Source organism: Salmo salar, chromosome ssa06, assembly GCF_905237065.1.
Source record: "Salmo salar chromosome ssa06, Ssal_v3.1, whole genome shotgun sequence".
NCBI classification, from domain to species: Eukaryota; Metazoa; Chordata; class Actinopteri; order Salmoniformes; family Salmonidae; genus Salmo; species Salmo salar.
This window is the reverse complement of record NC_059447.1, coordinates 95696706-95718210: the sequence shown is the minus strand read 5'-3', so window position 1 is coordinate 95718210 and position 21505 is coordinate 95696706. Positions and strand designations below refer to the sequence as shown.

Below are 21505 nucleotides of genomic sequence, written 5' to 3'. Positions count from 1 at the left end.
CAGACATGGTGTTGGTGTCTACACCATCAGGTCAGTGTGACTACTACTACAGACATGGTGTTGGTGTCTACACCATCAGGTCAGTGTGACTACTACTACAGACATGGTGTTGGTGTCTACACCATCAGGTCAGTGTGACTACTACTACAGACATGGTGTTGGTGTCTACACCATCAGGTCAGTGTGACTACTACTACAGACATGGTGTTGGTGTCTACACCATCAGGTCAGTGTGACTACTACTACAGACATGGTGTTGGTGTCGACACCATCAGGTCAGTGTGACTACTACTACAGACATGGTGTTGGTGTCTACACCATCAGGTCAGTGTGACTACTACTACAGACATGGTGTTGGTGTCTACACCATCAGGTCAGTGTGACTACTACTACAGACATGGTGTTGGTGTCTACACCATCAGGTCAGTGTGACTACTACTACAGACATGGTGTTGGTGTCTACACCATCAGGTCAGTGTGACTACTACTACAGACATGGTGTTGGTGTCTACACCATCAGGTCAGTGTGACTACTACTACAGACATGGTGTTGGTGTCTACACCATCAGGTCAGTGTGACTACTACTATAGACATGGTGTTGGTGTCTACACCATCAGGTCAGTGTGACTACTACTACAGACATGGTGTTGGTGTCTACACCATCAGGTCAGTGTGACTACTACTATAGACATGGTGTTGGTGTCTACACCATCAGGTCAGTGTGACTACTACTACAGACATGGTGTTGGTGTCTACACCATCAGGTCAGTGTGACTACTACTACAGACATGGTGTTGGTGTCTACACCATCAGGTCAGTGTGACTACTACTACAGACATGGTGTTGGTGTCTACACCATCAGGTCAGTGTGACTACTACTACAGACATGGTGTTGGTGTCTACACCATCAGGTCAGTGTGACTACTACTATAGACATGGTGTTGGTGTCTACACCATCAGGTCAGTGTGACTACTACTACAGACATGGTGTTGGTGTCTACACCATCAGGTCAGTGTGACGACTACTACAGACATGGTGTTGGTGTCTACACCATCAGGTCAGTGTGACTACTACTACAGACATGGTGTTGGTGTCTACACCATCAGGTCAGTGTGACTACTACTACAGACATGGTGTTGGTGTCTACACCATCAGGTCAGTGTGACTACTACTACAGACATGGTGTTGGTGTCTACACCATCAGGTCAGTGTGACTACTACTACTACAGACATGGTGTTGGTGTCTACACCATCAGGTCAGTGTGACTACTACTACTAGACATGGTGTTGGTGTCTACACCATCAGGTCAGTGTGACTACTACTATAGACATGGTGTTGGTGTCTACACCATCAGGTCAGTGTGACTACTACTACTACAGACATGGTGTTGGTGTCTACACCATCAGGTCAGTGTGACTACTACTACAGACATGGTGTTGGTGTCTACACCATCAGGTCAGTGTGACTACTACTACAGACATGGTGTTGGTGTCTACATCATCAGGTCAGTGTGACTACTACTACTACAGACATGGTGTTGGTGTCTACACCATCAGGTCAGTGTGACTACTACTACTATAGACATGGTGTTGGTGTCTACACCATCAGGTCAGTGTGACTACTACTACAGACATGGTGTTGGTGTCTACACCATCAGGTCAGTGTGACTACTACTACAGACATGGTGTTGGTGTCTACACCATCAGGTCAGTGTGACTACTACTACTACAGACATGGTGTTGGTGATGTCGTTGTGTGGTTAAACGTGAACCCTGTAGGAGATAACACTCACAGCTATCCTCCAATCACAATGTTTACTTAAATTAGACTAATAGGAAAATGTAAGTTAATTTTATACATTAAGATTGTAAACATTGTAACGTTGGGCAGTCTGGAGTACGTCTTTATACACCTAAACACAGGGCATGGAGAGAACAGAGGACTTCATTATACACCTGTGAACGCTGTAGTATATTATATATCCAGCAGTAAGAGCCTGCTGTTTTTAATCTCACACACGCTCTCTCATTAACTAAACAGGAGGCAAAATGTTAGCTAGCCAGCTACAACCCAACGCCTACAACAGGAAAAAATTCACATTTAGCTACAGTAGCTAGCTAGAAAATATTTTCTGGATGTTCCTCTCCCCGACAAACCGTTGCTTTACTTACAAAAGAAAAAACACGAGGAGGAGAACAAGGACTACCACTTAGCAGGGGAATATTTTCAACGTTTTCTGTGTACATTTTGAGAAACTCAAATGTTTTCCAGCTGTTTTGTGGTGCGCTATGTTCTTCCGCTTTTGTGTAGTTTCTGTCCCGTGTTGATGATGCGCTCAAGCAGGCTACCTGTGTGCAGAGCTCTATTGCTGAGCATGGAACACAACTTCTTCTTCTTTAAGGTTTTATGGCACTACACCTACTGGTGCACTGCTGCCACCTACTGTACAGGGTAGTGAAGCACTACATATTCTAACTTCCTTATTTAGGTACAGAAATTAAAATACAATTACTGCAGGCATTCTGTTAATTGCTTAAAAGCTTTAAGGAAAAATATAGTCATATTTTCACAGTCCATTTTTTGTTTTGTTTTTTGACTAATTAATGAAAATATATGCTGTTTAAAAATAGGGTTTAGTATTTTATGTATTGTAGACCTATGTGTTATTGGTTAAATTACAAAAACACATGTAGTTTGTCGTCATAGAACATGAAAACAGCATTCAGGGGACCAGAAGAGAATGATAAACAGCATTCAGGGACCAGAAGAGAATGATAAACAGCATTCAGGGGACCAGAAGAGAATGATAAACAGCATTCAGGGGACCAGAAGAGAATGATAAACAGCATTCGGGGGACCAGAAGAGAATGATAAACAGCATTCAGGGACCAGAAGAGAATGATAAACAGCATTCAGGGGACCAGAAGAGAATGATAAACAGCATTCAGGGGCCAGAAGAGAATGATAAACAGCATTCAGGGGACCAGAAGAGAATGATAAACAGCATTCAGGGACCAGAAGAGAATGATAAACAGCATTCGGGGACCAGAAGAGAATGATAAACAGCATTCGGGGACCAGAAGAGAATGATAAACAGCATTCAGGGGACCAGAAGAGAATGATAAACAGCATTCAGGGGACCAGAAGAGAATGATAAACAGCATTCAGTGGACCAGAAGAGAATGAGATTTCAACCATAAACCAGATATAAATAAACATTTTCATGACGTCAAAAACACTTAATCTGGTTGTGATCTGGTTATATGACGTCCCGACCAGATTTCAACCAGTAAAAGACGTCTTTATGACATTGTATTCCCACTGGGACTAGTTTCATCTGGACAAACGGTTGCTCAGCAACCGGACAACAATGTGATCCGTGGAGAAAAAAGTTCCAATGCTTGGATGATAACTGTGAGGGTTTATCGAATCAGGAACAAATCCTCAGATCTCTAAGACATTAATAAACTTGAAGTAGGACCTTAGTCCAGGGCTAAGACAAGGCCTTGAAGTAGGACCTTAGTCCAGGGCTAAGACAAGGCCTTGAAGTAGGACCTTAGTCCAGGGCTAAGACAAGGCCTTGAAGTAGGACCTTAGTCCAGGGCTAAGACAAGGCCTTGAAGTAGGACCTTAGTCCAGGGCTAAGACAAGGCCTTGAAGTAGGACCTTAGTCCAGGGCTAAGACAAGGCCTTGAAGTAGGACCTTAGTCCAGGGCTAAGACAAGGCCTTGAAGTAGGACCTTAGTCCAGGGCTAAGACAAGGCCTTGAAGTAGGACCTTAGTCCAGGGCTAAGACAAGGCCTTGAAGTAGGACCTTAGTCCAGGGCTAAGACAAGGCCTTGAAGTAGGACCTTAGTCCAGGGCTAAGACAAGGCCTTGAAGTAGGACCTTAGTCCAGGGCTAAGACAAGGCCTTGAAGTAGGACCTTAGTCCAGGGCTAAGACAAGGCCTTGAAGTAGGACCTTAGTCCAGGGCTAAGACAAAGCCTTGAAGTAGGACCTTAGTCCAGGGCTAAGACAAGGCCTTGAAGTAGGACCTTAGTCCAGGGCTAAGACAAGGCCTTGAAGTAGGACCTTAGTCCAGGGCTAAGACAAGGCCTTGAAGTAGGACCTTAGTCCAGGGCTAAGACAAAGCCTTGAAGTAGGACCTTAGTCCAGGGCTAAGACAAGGCCTTGAAGTAGGACCTTAGTCCAGGGCTAAGACAAGGCCTTGAAGTAGGCTACAAGGAGTGGAACGTTAGCCTAACAGATTGGTTCGCAGACTAGGTTAGGGCTGCTTGTCCGCCACTGCTGGAAGTGGAGCGATAAGACTTGTTGTTTTTTTTAATTGAAATTGTGTTGTATTATAGTTTGTTAATAAAGCTTTATTGTGTTTCTGGTAGTTGCGCGGTTGGCTGCAGGAGACGGTCCAGTCATTCAGAGTGACCAATGAGGAGCTGAGAGGCACCGCTAACTCCACTGATCTCCAGGACTGTAACAAGCTCTGTCACGTGAGATATAACACTTCATTTACAAACAGAAATCACAAAGCAGCAACCTTCAAAATGCCTTTTAAAAAGGGCTGAAAGCTTCTAGGAAACATTTAAATAAGACTAGCACTCCCCTTCTAATTCTACCGCCCCTGCCTCGCTTCCCCCTGCCTCGCTTCCCCCTGCCTCGCTACCCCCTGCCTCGCTACCCCCTGCCTCGCTACCCCCTGCCTCGCTACCCCCTGCCTCGCTCCCCCCTGCCTCGCTCCCCCCTGCCTCGCTCCCCCCTGCCTCGCCTCCCCTGCCTCGCTTCCCCTGCCTCGCTCCCCTGCCTCGCTACCCCCTGCCTCGCTACCCCCTGCCTCGCCACCCCTGCCTCGCTACCCCCGCCTCGCTACCCCCTGCCTCGCTACCCCTGCCTCGCTACCCCCTGCCTCGCTATACCCCCTGCCTCGCACTCCCCGCCTCGCTTCCCCTGCCTCGCTCCCCCTGCCTCTACCTCTCCTCTACCTCTCCTCTACCTCTCCTCTGCCTCGCTTCCCCTGCCTCGCTTCCCCCTGCCTCGCTTCCCCTGCCTCGCTCCCCCTGCCTCTACCTCTCCTCTACCTCGCTCCCCCCTGCCTCGCTCCCCTGCCTCGCTACCCCCTGCCTCGCTTCCCCCTGCCTCGCTTCCCCTGCCTCGCTTCCCCTGCCTCGCTTCCCCTGCCTCGCTCCCCTGCCTCGCTTCCCCTGCCTCGCTTCCCCTGCCTCTACCTCTCCTCTACCTCTCCTCTACCTTCCCCTGCCTCGCTTCCCCTGCCTCGCTTCCCCCTGCCTCGCTTCCCCTGCCTCGCTTCCCCTGCCTCGCTTCCCCCTGCCTCGCTTCCCCCTGCCTCGCTTCCCCCTGCCTCTACCTCTCCTCTGCCTCTCCTCTGCCTCGCTTCCCCCTGCCTCGCTTCCCCCTGCCTCGCTTCCCCTGCCTCGCTTCCCCCTGCCTCGCTTCCCCTGCCTCGCTTCCCCCTGCCTCTACCTCTCCTCTGCCTCTCCTCTGCCTCGCTTCCCCCTGCCTCGCTTCCCCGTCTCTACCTCCTCTACCTCTCCTCTGCCTCGCTTCCCCCTGCCTCGCTTCCCCCTGCCTCTACCTCCTCTGCCTCTACCTCCTCTGCCTCGCTTCCCCCTGCCTCTACCTCTCCTCTGCCTCGCTTCCCCCTGCCTCTACCTCCTCTACTTCTCCTCTGCCTCGCATCTCCTCCCTACCTGTCCACCTCCACCTCGCCTCTCTCCTACCTGTCCACCTCCTCTCCTACCTGTCCTCTACCTGTCCTCTACCTGTCCTATACCTGTCCTATACCTGTCCCATACCTGTCCCATACCTGTCCCATACTTGTCCTCTCCCCTACCTGTCCTCTCTCCTACCTGTCCTCTCTCCTACCTGTCCTCTCTCCTACCTGTCCACCTCCTCTTCTCCACCTCCTCCACCTCTCCTACCTGTCCTTTACCTGTCCTCTCTCCTACCTGTCCTCTGTCCTTTACCTGTCCTCTCTCCTACCTGTCCTCTGTCCTTTACCTGTCCTCTCTTCTACCTTTCCTCTACCTGTCCTCTCTTCTACCTTTCCTCTACCTGTCCTCTACCTCTCCTACCTGTCCTCTACCTCTCCTACCTGTCCTCTGTCCTTTACCTGTCCTCTCTTCTACCTTTCCTCTACCTGTCCTCTCTTCTACCTTTCCTCTACCTGTCCTCTACCTCTCCTACCTGTCCTCTACCTCTCCTACCTGTCCTCTACCTCTCCTACCTGTCCTCTCTCCTACCTGTCCACCTCCTCTTCTCCACCTCCTCCACCTCTCCTACCTGTCCTTTACCTGTCCTCTGTCCTTTACCTGTCCTCTGTCCTTTACCTGTCCTCTCTCCTACCTGTCCTCTGTCCTTTACCTGTCCTCTCTCCTACCTGTCCTCTCTCCTACCTGTCCTCTGTCCTTTACCTGTCCTCTCTCCTACCTGTCCTCTCCTTCTGTCTGTAGTGTCTCCAGGTGAAGATGTCAGGTCGAGGTTTCCCCTGGTCCAGACTCTTCATGGCTTTATTGGTGTTTGCTGCTGGGTTTATTACACACGACATCCGGTCACGTGGCTCCTTCACAGGTACACACACACACACACACCACACCACACCACACCACCACCACCACACCACATACACACACCACACCACACCACACCACCACCACCACACCACACCACATACACACACCACACCACACCACACCACACCACACCACACCACCACACCACATACACACACCACACCACACCACACCACACCACCACCACCACATACACACACCACATACACACACCACACACATACACAGTTCCCATGCAACTGTAAACCAATCTGTGTGTGTGTGTAGACTCCTCCACAGCAAGCTATCTCCACAGTTCAGGGGTGATGGGCGTGTCTCAACAGGCCTGGAGCAAAGTCACCCTCTACTCACAGCAGGGCTTCAGGTAACCTCTGACCCCTGACTAACCCAGAGCTGGGAAATCATGTTCGCTTCATCAGCGTATCTCTGAGGATGCATTTAGAAATAACTTCCAAATTCATTTGTCGGTCAGTTTATTTAAAAATATAAGTCCATTATCTGTTATCAGGGTTTTAGACATTCTCTGTGTAGACTGAAGTCATTTTTTTTAAAATCTAAAATAACAATGATCTTGGTATAATTTTGTCCCGTGTGTGTAGCTGGCTGGATACCAACACTCCCTACTACTACTCAGAGTGTGTCCGCGTGTTGAGTCCGGTACTGGAGAACAACTGGGAGAGAATTAAAAACGCTGCGGTCTACATCTCGCAGCTCGCAACACAACTCATCGACTGGACCAATCACAACACACCCCTACTAGTAGAATGGGTAAGACGCACACTTTGTTCTATTGTTTTGTGGCGTCGCTACCGTTTTGGTGTTCCGCTACCGTTTTGGTGTCGCTACCGTTTTGGTGTGTCGCTACCGTTTTGGTGTTCGCTACCGTTTTGGTGTGTCGCTACCGTTTTGGTGTGTCGCTACCGTTTTGGTGTTCCGCTACCGTTTTGGTGTTCCGCTACCGTTTTGGTGTTCCGCTACCGTTTTGGTGTTCCGCTACCGTTTTGGTGTCGCTACCGTTTTGGTGTGTCGCTACCGTTTTGGTGTTCCGCTACCGTTTTGGTGTTCCGCTACCGTTTTGGTGTCGCTACCGTTTTGGTGTCGCTACCGTTTTGGTGTCGCTACCTGTTGCTACTGTTTGGTGTCGCTACCGTTTGGTGTCGCTACCGTTTGGTGTCGCTACCGTTTGGTGTCGCTACCGTTTGGTGTCGCTACCGCGTGGCGTCGCTACCGCTTGGCGTCGATACCGCTTGGCGTCGCTACCGTTTGGCGTCGCTACCGTTTGGCGTCGCTACCGTTTGGCGTCGCTACCGTTTGGCGTCGCTACCGTTTGGCGTCGCTACCGTTTGGTGTCGCTACGCTACCGTTTGGTGTCGTTACGCTACCGTTTGGTGTTGCTACCGTTTGGTGTCGCTACCTGTTGCTACTGTTTGGTGTCGCTACCGCGTGGCGTCGCTACCGCTTGGTGTTGATACCGTTTGGTGTTGATGGCCATGAGTCCCAGCTCCTCAAAATGTTAAAGGGATACTTCAGGATTTTGGCAATGAAGCTCTTCATATATTTAATGTGAATGTCTCAGCATCCAGTATGAAGGACATTGGAAGTCGTTTTGCGAGATAATGTTAACTAGTGTTAGCCAAATGACTGGAAGTCTACCAGAACATCCCGTACACTTCCAGTCATTTCGCTGACCTGTTCAACTCTGAACCCCTCTGGTGGCAATTTCTAAACTACACAGAATATTGTATACTACCCTCACATGACACAGAATATTGTATATTTGTATACTAAGTACATTTCTGTTTTAAAAACTAAGTCCTGTTGTGGGATTCTCAAACAATGTGATTAATACTGTTCCAAAATGATTTAAAAAACTAATAAAATAAAATAATCTCTGGGGACCTAGATAACAGTGGCATGAAGGAGGACCTAGATAACAGTGGTATGAAGGAGGACCTAGATAACAGTGGTATGAAGGAGGACCTAGATAACAGTGGTATGAAGGAGGACCTAGATAACAGTGGTATGAAGGAGGACCTAGATAACAGTGGTATGAAGGAGGACCTAGATAACAGTGGTATGAAGGAGGACCTAGATAACAGTGGTATGAAGGAGGACCTAGATAACAGTGGCATGAAGGAGGACCTAGATAACAGTGGCATGAAGGAGGACCTAGATAACAGTGGCATGAAGGAGGACCTAGATAACAGTGGCATGAAGGAGGACCTAGATAACAGTGGCATGAAGGAGGACCTAGATAACAGTGGCATGAAGGAGGACCTAGATAACAGTGGCATGAAGGAGGACCTAGATAACAGTGGTATGAAGGAGGACCTAGATAACAGTGGTATGAAGGAGGACCTAGATAACAGTGGTATGAAGGAGGACCTAGATAACAGTGGTATGAAGGAGGACCTAGATAACAGTGGTATGAAGGAGGACCTAGATAACAGTGGTATGAAGGAGGACCTAGATAACAGTGGTATGAAGGAGGACCTAGATAACAGTGGTATGAAGGAGGACCTAGATAACAGTGGCATGAAGGAGGACCTAGATAACAGTGGCATGAAGGAGGACCTAGATAACAGTGGCATGAAGGAGGACCTAGATAACAGTGGTATGAAGGAGGACCTAGATAACAGTGGTATGAAGGAGGACATCTGACTCTGGGGGACCTAGATAAAGGGCTTCGTTGGTGCCAGTATGTTGCCTACAGACAGCAGGCTGGTTTTAAACCAGGTTCCAGACTGTCTCTCCAGACTGTCTCTCCAGACTGTCTCTCTCCAGACTGTCTCTCCAGACTGAGAGACTGTGTCTCTCCAGACTGTGTCTCTCCAGACTGTGTCTCTCCAGACTGTGTCTCTCCAGACTGTGTCTCTCCAGACTGTCTCTCCAGACTGTCTCTCCAGACTGTCTCTCCAGACTGTCTCTCCAGACTGTCTCTCTCCAGACTGTCTCTCTCCAGACTGTGTCTCTCCAGACTGTGTCTCTCCAGACTGTGTCTCTCCAGACTGTCTCTCTCCAGACTGTCTCTCTCCAGACTGTCTCTCTCCAGAGACTGTCTCCCGGCCGTATGGAGACAGTGGATGGAATGTTTGTGTTTTCTGTTCCCCAGCTGAGTTCCAGCACTCCGGACTGTGTGTTCCTGCTGATAGACTATCTGAAGCAGCTGTTACTCTTCCTCCATACCAACTACCTGCTGCCAGCCTTCACACACGCCTCCCATCTAACAGTACAGGCCTGGACGGCACTGCAGGACTCCTGCAGGTAGGTACCCCTCCCATCTAACAGTACAGGATCTATACCCGGTCTGATCTGATCTGAACGGTGAGGAGGGAGAGGGGTGCTGCTCTAGGAGGCTGGGGAGGGGCCGTACTGACCCGGGGAGGAGGGAGAGGGGTGCTGCTCTAGGAAGCTGGGGAGGGGCCGTACTGACACGGGGAGGAGGGAGAGGGGTGCTGCTCTAGGAGGCTGGGGAGGGGCCGTACTGACACGGGGAGGAGGGAGAGGGGTGCTGCTCTAGGAGGCTGGGGAGGGGCCGTACTGACACGGGGAGGAGGGAGAGGGGTGCTGCTCTAGGAGGCTGGGGAGGGGCCGTACTGACCCGGGGAGGAGGGAGAGGGGTGCTGCTCTAGGAGGCTGGGGAGGGGCCGTACTGACCCGGGGAGGAGGGAGAGGGGTGCTGCCTAGGAGGCTGCCGAGAGGGGTGCTGCTCTAGGAGGCTGGGGAGGGGCCGTACTGACCCGGGGAGGAGGGAGAGGGGTGCTGCTCTAGGAGGCTGGGGAGGGGCCGACTGACCCGAAGGGTGCGCCTAGGAGGCTGGGGAGGGGCCGTACTGACCCGGGGAGGAGGGAGAGGGGTGCTGCTCTAGGAGGCTGGGGAGGGGCCGTACTGACACGGGGAGGAGGGAGAGGGGTGCTGCTCTAGGAGGCTGGGGAGGGGCCGTACTGACCCGGTGGGGAGGGAGAGGGGTGCTGCTCTAGTAGACTAATAGGTTACTTATCAAATATGATGACGTAGTACCCGTGTTGAATGCATTAAACTGGGAGAAACTAGCTAACGGTAGCTAGCTAGGCTAACTGAGGCTGCATGTGCTTTCTCATCCTACAGTTACCAGTTAAAACATCTCCATTGAACATCAAGTAGCAGACGACCTGTTGGCTCTTGGTGGTTGTAACTGATCAGATATCTCCTGCCCTACATGGAGCGATGCTTTATGACTGTAGCCTGTCTTTCTCCTTTAACTTCTCATTCCATTCATCAGATATCTCCTATCTCCTGTCCTACATGGAGCGATGCTTTATGACTGTAGCCTGTCATTCCCCTTTAACTTCTCATTCCATTCATCAGATATCTCCTATCTCCTGCCCTACATGGAGCGATGCTTTATGACTGTAGCCTGTTGCCACTTTGATGACTTATGACTGGCCAACAACAAGATCCACGCTCCGCTCTGGTGAAAAGCAAGAGCAGCAGCATAAATACAAATCTCTCTCTCTGTCTACTGCTGCAGTCGTGTTCGGATCTGTACGGGTCCTTCCAGACAAGTCAGTTAGAATTACCCATACCCAAGACCCGTGAAAATCATATCAGAACCAACCCAAGACCCGTGAAAATCATATCAGAACCAACCCAAGACCCGTGAAAATCATATCAGAACCAACCCAAGGCCCGTGAAAATCATATCAGAACCAACCCAGGACATTATTTAGCGTTCTGGATCCGGGCCCCCCTCGGCTTTAATTGTTCCTGAGTGTCTCTCTGTGATACCAGAACACAGTAAATGTGTTTTAATAGTGGTGTAATTGTTCCTGGGTAATTGTTCCTGGGTGTCTGTATTAATTCTGTCTGTGTTCCAGTGGGGAGGTGTCTGTATTAATTCTGTCTGTGTGTTCCAGTGGGGAGGTGTCTGTATTAATTCTGTCTGTGTGTTCCAGTGGGGAGGTGTCTGTATTAATTCTGTCTGTGTTCCAGTGGGGAGGTGTCTGTATTAATTCTGTCTGTGTGTTCCAGTGGGGAGGTGTCTGTATTAATTCTGTCTGTGTGTTCCAGTGGGGAGGTGTCTGTATTAATTCTGTCTGTGTGTTCCAGTGGGGAGGTGTCTGCATCATGCCTCCAGACCTACGCCCTCTCTCTGACCAACTCTACCTGGCACCTGCTACAAGACACCACCAACGCCATCAAGACCTGGATACAAGACCTGCTCCACACCTGATACACACACACACACACACACACACACACACCTGATACACACACACACACACACACACACACACACTGATACACACACACATACTGATATACACACACACACACACACACACACACACACACACTGATATACACACACACTGATATACACACACACACACACACCTGATACACACACACACACACACACACACACACACATACTGATACACACACACACATACTGATACACACACACACACACACACATACTGATACACACACACACACACACACATACTGATACACACACACACATACTGACACACACACACACACAGATCCACACATACTTTATGCACATACACGCTTTAAACACAGTCTGAGACTCTTTGCTTGTGTTGCTTTGACCTCCTCCCTCCTCAATCTCGCTCTCACTCTGACTCTCTCATGGGCTTTATTGGCATGGGACATGTGTTTACATTACCAAGGGATATAAACAACAGTCCGTCACTAGCTAGGTGATATAAACAACGGTCTGTCGCTAGCTAGGTGATATAAACAGTCCGTCACTAGCTAGGTGATATAAACAACAGTCTGTCGCTAGCTAGGTGATATAAACAACAGTCTGTCACTAGCTAGGTGATATAAAACAGTCTGTCGCTAGCTAGGTGATATAAAACAGTCTGTCACTAGCTAGGGGATATAAACAACAGTCTGTCACTAGCTAGGTGATATAAACAGTCCGTCACTAGCTAGGTGATATAAACAGTCTGTCACTAGCTAGGTGATATAAACAACAGTCTGTCACTAGCTAGGGGATATAAACAGTCTGTCACTAGCTAGGTGATATAAACAGTCTGTCACTAGCTAGGTGATATAAACAACAGTCTGTCGCTAGCTAGGTGATATAAACAACAGTCTGTCGCTAGCTAGGTGATATAAACAGTCTGTCACTAGCTAGGTGATATAAACAGTCTGTCACTAGCTAGGTGATATAAACAACAGTCTGTCGCTAGCTAGGTGATATAAACAACAGTCTGTCGCTAGCTAGGTGATGTAAACAACAGTCTGTCGCTAGCTAGGTGATATAAACAGTCTGTCACTAGCTAGGTGATATAAACAACAGTCTGTCGCTAGCTAGGTGATATAAACAGTCTGTCGCTAGCTAGGGCATATAAACAGTCTGTCACTAGCTAGGGGATATAAACAGTCTGTCACTAGCTAGGTGATATAAACAGTCTGTCACTAGCTAGGTGATATAAACAACAGTCTGTCACTAGCTAGGGGATATAAACAGTCTGTCACTAGCTAGGTGATATAAACAGTCTGTCACTAGCTAGGTGATATAAACAGTCTGTCACTAGCTAGGTGATATAAACAGTCTGTCACTAGCTAGGTGATATAAACAGTCTGTCACTAGCTAGGTGATATAAACAACAGTCTGTCACTAGCTAGGTGATATAAAGGCTAGTCTACACCTGGACATTATTATGGATAACAGAGAGATTTTTATTATTCAAGCATTGATCACCATGTCACCAAAATAAGACCCTGGATATTTATTGGAAAAGAGCATCAAGATCCCAGTGCTCTTTCACCCACCTGTGAAGTTCATAACTTATTTCATATGTAGCCTAATAAACTGCATGGTTTCCTGAGTCCTAGTGGGGGGGGGGGATCACACATACACACACCCACACACCATGTCTCGCGACTCCAACTTTACTTCCATATGATGGTTATTATATCAATATTTCCATAGTAAGTCATTTCCACCGCCTTTTCTTGCATAATACATTTTACAGACACAAACCGATCTCTCTCTCTCTCTCTCTCTCTCTCTCTCTCAGCCCTCTCTCAGATCCTCTTCCTCTGTCTGTTCCTCTCCTCCTCCTCCTCTCTGTCCGTCTCTAGCTCGTAGTAAATATTTCTACCAGCACGTCAACCTCTCTGGGATCCCATCCCTCTTTTCTATAAAGACTGATTTATAAACATGTTATTGTTTATTAGAGGGAGGGTTATAAGTGCTGTAATCAGGGTCATAAACGGGGTCTTCTTGTTTATAAATACAGGAGCTCTGTTAGGGGGAGGGGGTCTTGCTCCTGAAATCAAACCGTCTCTCCTCTCTCCTGTCCCTCGTCTCTCCTGTCTCTCTCTCCTGTCTCTCTCCTCGTCTCTCCTGTCCCTCGTCTCTCCTGTCTCTCTCTCTCTCCTGTCTCTCTCTCCTTCTCTCCTGTCTCTCTCTTTCTCTCCTGTCTCTCTCTTTCTCTCCTGTCTCTCTCTCCTCGTCTCTCCTGTCTCTCTCTCCTGTCTCTCTCTTTCTCTCCTGTCTCTCTCTCCTCGTCTCTCCTGTCTCTCTCTTTCCTCGTCTCTCTCTCTCTTTCTCTCCCGTCTCTCTCCCCTGACAGTGCTAACCCACTGAGCTAATAAACACAGACTGGACTACTGCTGCTTCTCTCTGTTTACTTGAAGGCTGATGATGTTCTGCGCGCGTTGGGGTTGATGATTGACCTCCGTCCTAGTCCCCCCTCCCCTTTCTCCCTGTTACGACTGATTTATGGGTTTTTGTTTTTAATTTGTTACTTTATACATATGTAAATGATTTCTAATAAAGTCTCCAGCCCCGTTCTGTGTCAGTGTGTGAGAGATGAAGAGCGATGGTGTATAATTATCCTTGTGAAAGTGCTCATATAAGATGAGGATCATTTGTAGTGGTCTTTTATAATGTTTCGACATGCTTGGTTATGATTGGCTGGCTACCCAGACTCATTGCTCCAGCCAAACTCTACTTAACGCCCACAGACGTTAGTTGATTCTCTGCAATGAGTCGGGTTTCGTTCAGTTCTCTGGGTACTTTGCAGAACGGCTTGTACTGAATGACACGTTAACCCCAAAACGTTCTTGAACAAACTGAGGTACGTTTGGTGGGTGTAGTCTTTGTATGTATTATGGATCCCCATTAGTTCCTGCCAAGGCAGCAGCTACTCTTCCTGGGGTTTATTATGGATCCCCGTTACTTCCTGCCAAGGCAGCGGCTACTCTTCCTGGGGTTTATTATGGATCCCCGTTACTTCCTGCCAAGGCAGCGGCTACTCTTCCTGGGGTTTATTATGGATCCCCGTTACTTCCTGCCAAGGCAGCGGCTACTCTTCCTGGGCTTTATTATGGATCCCCGTTACTTCCTGCCAAGGCAGCAGCTACTCTTCCTGGGGTTTATTATGGATCCCCGTTACTTCCTGCCAAGGCAGCGGCTACTCTTCCTGGGGTTTATTATGGATCCCCATTAGTTCCTGCCAAGGCAGCAGCTACTCTTCCTGGGGTTTATTATGGATCCCCATTAGTTCCTGCCAAGGCAGCAGCTACTCTTCCTGGGGTTTATTATGGATCCCCATTCGTTCCTGCCAAGGCAGCAGCTACTCTTCCTGGGGTTTATCAGGGATCCCCATTAGTTCCTGCCAAGGCAGCAGCTACTCTTCCTGGGGTTTATTATGGATCCCCATTAGTTCCTGCCAAGGCAGCAGCTACTCTTCCTGGGGTTTATTATGGATCCCCATTCGTTCCTGCCAAGGCAGCAGCTACTCTTCCTGGGGTTTATTATGGATCCCCACTAGTTCCTGCCAAGGCAGCAGCTACTCTTCCTGGGGTTTATTATGGATCCCCATTAGTTCCTGCCAAGGCAGCAGCTACTCTTCCTGGGGTTTATTATGGATCCCCATTAGGGCACGGCGGTGTGTGTACGGCGGTGGGCACGGCGGTGTGGGCACGGCGGTGTGTGAATGAATATACAGTGTATATTCTTATTCAATTGGAAAGGAAAAACATTTTTATATTCCATTTAGTCTATAGCTTTACTAAAACTGTATCATTATGTAAACTTATGTGAATAAACCTCAAAATAAATGATCAAAGAAATCACAAATTGGGACTTTACAGCCAAACAACAACATTTGAAATGGAAGAGGGGCATGAGACACCAAGTCTACTTATTTTATGCTGTTCTTGACTGATTCAAGCAGTCCTTTGTCATTGTGCATCGCCAGAGAGAAGTCCTTACATGCCAGTTCACAGATATTTGAAGATCATTTCTGTGTTGCGTTTGTTTCTTGAATGTGACCATTTCATGGTCATCAGAGAGAAAATCCTCTCTACAAAAGGCATCTGAGCCTGGCACACTCAGGACAAATGAGACAATCCTGAACATGTTGGATGAAGTTGGCTTTTCTCTAGGTTTTAGAAAACTGCCACCCACTTCTCACTGGTGGATTTTGTGGTATCCTGTCTGGCTTTCTGTATTTCCTCCCGGCGAGCACAAAACTCTTCATAGAGTTGGTCCGTAATGACTGTCTCTGTCAGTTTGAGGGCAACCACCACCTACTCCAGGTCAGTGAAGGAGAGCTCCTCATAGAGGCCGATCGGTTTCAGTTTCACCATTACATTTTCTGGTGAGAAATCAAACCACTTGTCAATGTATGTAATGACAGAGTCATAGAACTTCACAAAGTCCTGTTGCTGCTTGGACCTTTGATGACAATTGTTTGTCCATCAGCTGCTTGGTCTGGTAAACCTTAAAAAGCTGTCCTATTTCCCCTGAAGCGTCTTCATTTTGAACTTCCTCGTAAACATCTGTGATGCAGAGCGTTGTTTCCTCCAGCTTTTTCACCAGTTGGTCATAAACACACCTCACGTTGTGGGGGGAAAAAAAGCACAGATAAATCTCAGCAGCTTCCATTTTTTTTCTTCATACTCCAAAATACTATTCAGAGCCTCAGGACAGGTCTCCCCAAGGGACCTGAAGTTTGACGTAAGATCTGGCCAGGAGAAGATCGACAGCTGGATGAAGAGAGAGCCAACGTGTGCAAACATGTCGCAGAATTTCACGCCACGCAACGTCAACAAAGGCAAAAAAAAATCCCTCAGTTCCTCTCTTCGGGAAGCAGATACTGATAGGTGGCTGTAGATCTGTGAAAACAATTGTCTCAATATCCACTGACGGCTGATCGCAGGCGTTATGAGCTGTGTGAGCTGGGAAATTAGCTTTCAGAATGCGATTGTTGGCACTGCTCAATAACTGGTAAACGGGAGTGGTGTTTTCCCATTGTCAGTTTCCGCAGTAGACGAAGAATGCACCTTTAGCTAGCGTGACCTTGTGTATTTCTGTGGATGCACGCTGAGTTAAGTCATTCTCCCCTCCTTGGCCAACTGAGAATTCAACACGGCATAAAGTACAGAAAGCTTTAACACACGTCTTTATGCTTCCCGTTGTTTTTTGCAGGTTAGTCCATATTTCCTTGATATGCCAAACCGACCGGACAACAACAACAAATTACATTACAGGAATTGGCGCGTTTACGCTATAATGTGATTGGATGAATATACGGGACAAACCAATTTAGCGCAATATAAGGGACATCCCGGCTAATAGGGGCCAGCGGTTAACCCTATCCAAGGGCCAGCGGTTAACCCTATCCAAGGGCCAGCGGTTAACCCTATCCAAGGGCCAGCCGTATCCAAGGGCCAGCGGTTAACCCTATCCAAGGGCCAGCGGTTAACCCTATCCAAGGGCCAGCGGTTAACCCTATCCAAGGGCCAGCCGTATCCAAGGGCCAGCGGTTAACCCTATCCAAGGGCCAGCCGTATCCAAGGGCCAGCGGTTAACCCTATCCAAGGGCCAGCGGTTAACCCTATCCAAGGGCCAGCGGTTAACCCTATCCAAGGGCCAGCCGTATCCAAGGGCCAGCGGTTAACCCTATCCAAGGGCCAGCGGTTAACCCTATCCAAGGGCCAGCCGTATCCAAGGGCCAGCGGTTAACCCTATCCAAGGGCCAGCCGTATCCAAGGGCCAGCGGTTAACCCTATCCAAGGGCCAGCGGTTAACCCTATCCAAGGGCCAGCGGTTAACCCTATCCAAGGGCCAGCCGTATCCAAGGGCCAGCGGTTAACCCTATCCAAGGGCCAGCCGTATCCAAGGGCCAGCGGTTAACCCTATCCAAGGGCCAGCGGTTAACCCTATCCAAGGGCCAGCGGTTAACCCTATCCAAGGGCCAGCCGTTAACCCTATCCAAGGGCCAGCGGTTAACCCTATCCAAGGGCCAGCCGTTAACCCTATCCAAGGGCCAGCCGTATCCAAGGGCCAGCGGTTAACCCTATCCAAGGGCCAGCGGTTAACCCTATCCAAGGGCCAGCCGTATCCAAGGGCCAGCGGTTAACCCTATCCAAGGGCCAGCGGTTAACCCTATCCAAGGGCCAGCGGTTAACCCTATCCAAGGGCCAGCGGTTAACCCTATCCAAGGGCCAGCCGTTAACCCTATCCAAGGGCCAGCCGTATCCAAGGGCCGGCGGTTAACCCTATCCAAGGGCCAGCGGTTAACCCTATCCAAGGGCCAGCGGTTAACCCTATCCAAGGGCCAGCCGTGCTGCCCTATCCAAGGGCCAGCGGTTAACCCTATCCAAGGGCCAGCGGTTAACCCTATCCAAGGGCCAGCGGTTAACCCTATCCAAGGGCCAGCGGTTAACCCTATCCAAGGGCCAGCCGTATCCAAGGGCCAGCGGTTAACCCTATCCAAGGGCCAGCCGTATCCAAGGGCCAGCGGTTAACCCTATCCAAGGGCCAGCCGTATCCAAGGGCCAGCGGTTAACCGTATCCAAGGGCCAGCCGTATCCAAGGGCCAGCCGTATCCAAGGGCCAGCCGTGCTGCCCTGTCCTGAGCCAATTGTAATTTTCCAAAGTCCCTCTTTGTGGCACCTGACTGAACAGTAGTCCAGGTGAGACAAAACTAGTGAGGTGTGGCTAGAAGCAATGAGTGACATATTTAAAGGGAAGTGGCCATGCTGACAGCCTCTCTGTTTAAAGGGAAGTGGTCATGCTGACAGCCTCTCTGTTTAAAGGGAAGTGGTCATGCTGACAGCCTCTCTGTTTAAAGGGAAGTGGTCATGCTGACAGCCTCTCTGTTTAAAGGGAAGTGGCCATGCTGACAGCCTCTCTGTTTAAAGGGAAGTGGTCATGCTGACAGCCTCTCTGTTTAAAGGGAAGTGGTCATGCTGACAGACTCTCTGTTTAAAGGGAAGTGGTCATGCTGACAGCCTCTCTGTTTAAAGGGAAGTGGCCATGCTGACAGCCTCTCTGTTTAAAGGGAAGTGGTCATGCTGACAGCCTCTCTGTTTAAAGGGAAGTGGTCATGCTGACAGCCTCTCTGTTTAAAGGGGAAGTGGTCATGCTGACAGCCTCTCTGTTTAAAGGGAAGTGGTCATGCTGACAGCCTCTCTGTTTAAAGGGAAGTGGCCATGCTGACAGCCTCTCTGTTTAAAGGGAAGTGGTCATGCTGACAGCCTCTCTGTTTAAAGGGAAGTGGTCATGCTGACTGCCTCTCTGTTTAAAGGGAAGTGGTCATGCTGACAGCCTCTCTGTTTAAAGGGAAGTGGTCATGCTGACAGCCTCTCTGTTTAAAGGGAAGTGGTCATGCTGACAGCCTCTCTGTTTAAAGGGAAGTGGTCATGCTGACAGCCTCTCTGTTTAAAGGGAAGTGGTCATGCTGACAGCACCGTTTCTGTTCCAGGATGTAAAAACGGACTGAACACAGCCCAGATCTGAGCACCTCCCCAAACACATTCAGGGACCGTCTGATTGGTCCAGAAACCGAGGGGTTGGGCCAGAACACGTGGGTAAAGCGGCGGTTTGAAAATTCGTAAATTGCTTCCATACCGATTGGTTAGAGATGATCCAATCACTGACGACTTGGTTTTGTACAGTGCCCCTCCTCGCAACAAACCATTTCAATTGGACCAACACAGTGAATGTAGTGTCTGATTGGACCAACACAGTGAATGTAGTGTCTGATTGGACCAACACAGTGAATGTAGTGTCTGATTGGACCAACACAGTGAATGTAGTGTCTGATTGGACCAACACAGTGAATGTAGTGTCTGATGTACAGTGCCCCTCCTTACAACAAACCATTTCAATGATGGCAGTCTGACTATGTAGCGAATGGCAGAGCGGCGTTGTTTGTGGTCTAATGTAACTGTCTTGTTTTAAAAAAAAAAAATTGTACAGATCATTTTGATTGATGGGATTGTTGTCTTCAGTGTAAATGACACCTTGATCTCAATTAGGCTGCCGTGAATAAATAAAAGTTAAATATACAAAATTGCTTATTGTCAAGCCATGTTGGCATGACAGGGAGTTGGCATTAAGGCCAGTGTATACAGCGTTATGCTGTGAATGTAGTGTCTGATTGGATCAACACAGCGTTATGCTGTGAATGTAGTGTCTGATTAGACCAACACAGCGTCTGATTGGACCAACACAGCGTTATGCTGTGAATGTAGTGTCTGATTGGATCAACACAGCGTTATGCTGTGAATGTAGTGTCTGATTGGACCAACACAGCATCTGATTGGACCAACACAGCGTTATGCTGTGAATGTAGTGTCTGATTGGACCAACACAGCATCTGATTGGACCAACACAGCGTTATGCTGTGAATGTAGTGTCTGATTGGACCAACACAGCATCTGATTGGACCAACACAGCATCTGATTGGACCAACACAGCGTTATGCTGTGAATGTAGTGTCTGATTGGATCAACACAGCGTTATGCTGTGAATGTAGTGTCTGATTGGATCAACACAGCGTTATGCTGTGAATGCAGGTACATTGTCTTTTAAATTTCAATCACGCTATAAGTGATACAGATTGAATCAATGCCTAGGTGTGTGTGCGCGTGCGTGTGCGTGCGTGTGCGCGTGTGTGCGTGGGGTGTGCGTGTGTGCGCGCGTGTGTGTGTGTGTGTGTATTAGTGTGTGTGTGTGTGTGTGTATGTGTGTGTATTGTGTGTGTGTGTGTGTGTGTGTGTGTGTAGTGTGTGTGTGTGTGTGTGTGTGTGCTCCGTCGACCAGTCGCGTTCTTTCTGTTTGTTTATTCAGCCTCCGTAATAAAACTCCAACGATGCACGTCAGTCACAGGTTTGCCATGACAACCGGGGGCTGACCCCGACAGCTGTCAGTCACAGGTCTGCCATGACAACCGGGGGCTGACTCCGACAGCTGTCAATCACAGGTCTGCCATGACAACCGGGGGCTGACCCCGACAGCTGTCAATCACAGGTTTGCCATGACAACCGGGGGCTGACCCCGACAGCTGTCAGTCATTTAAGTCCCGCTCCAACAAGATGAAACTCCAAATCAAAAACAGCTGCTAAAACCCCACTTCAAATCAATTCATTAATAATCAATACTCAATATTCACCCATTAGTATATACAGTGTAGTAGTGTGTTTGTTCATTTACATTTTATTAAACTTTCTCAGGGTAATAAATAGATTCATATTAACCTGTTAGCCACACCAAGCTAACGTTAAATAACTCATTCAAAACGAGAACCAGGGGAATTCAGAGGTTAAAACCTGCAGACCTGTCTCTCTGCTCCCTACTGAACAGACCTGTCTCTCTGCTCCCTACTGAACAGACCTGTCTCTCTGCTCCCTACTGAACAGACCTGTCTCTCTGCTCCCTACTGAACAGACCTGTCTCTCTGCTCCCTGCTGAACAGACCTGTCTCTCTGCTCCCTGCTGAACAGACCTGTCTCTCTGCTCCCTGCTGAACAGACCTGTCTCTCTGCTCCCTACTGAACAGACCTGTCTCTCTGCTCCCTACTGAACAGACCTGTCTCTCTGCTGAACAGACCTGTCTCTCTGCTCCCTACTGAACAGACCTGTCTCTCTGC

At 48.9% G+C, this 21505-nt stretch overlaps 1 protein-coding gene across 3 annotated transcripts in view; it reads left to right on the top strand.

The window, feature by feature from the left end:
* Window positions 1–14407, top strand: part of tmem214 (transmembrane protein 214) — a 66715-nt gene extending 52308 nt beyond the window's left edge. Inside the window, exons 12-20 of one of the 3 annotated variants that reach the window (XR_006770392.1) lie at window positions 4385–4492; window positions 6470–6587; window positions 6857–6953; window positions 7189–7357; window positions 9702–9853; window positions 11678–11802; window positions 12065–12421; window positions 12511–12923; window positions 13036–14407. Coding sequence is in view for 2 of the 3 variants with exons in the window: in XM_045721257.1 (XP_045577213.1) it covers window positions 4385–4492; window positions 6470–6587; window positions 6857–6953; window positions 7189–7357; window positions 9702–9853; window positions 11678–11801 (768 nt within the window). In the remaining variant the exon portion in view is untranslated. Of the gene's footprint in view, window positions 1–4384; window positions 4493–6469; window positions 6588–6856; window positions 6954–7188; window positions 7358–9701; window positions 9854–11677; window positions 11856–11988; window positions 12044–12064; window positions 12422–12510; window positions 12924–13035 lie in introns of those variants that run through there. The other 2 variants (XM_045721257.1, XM_014206295.2) reach the window with 2 other exon arrangements.
* The last annotated feature ends 7098 nt before the right edge of the window (window positions 14408–21505 follow it).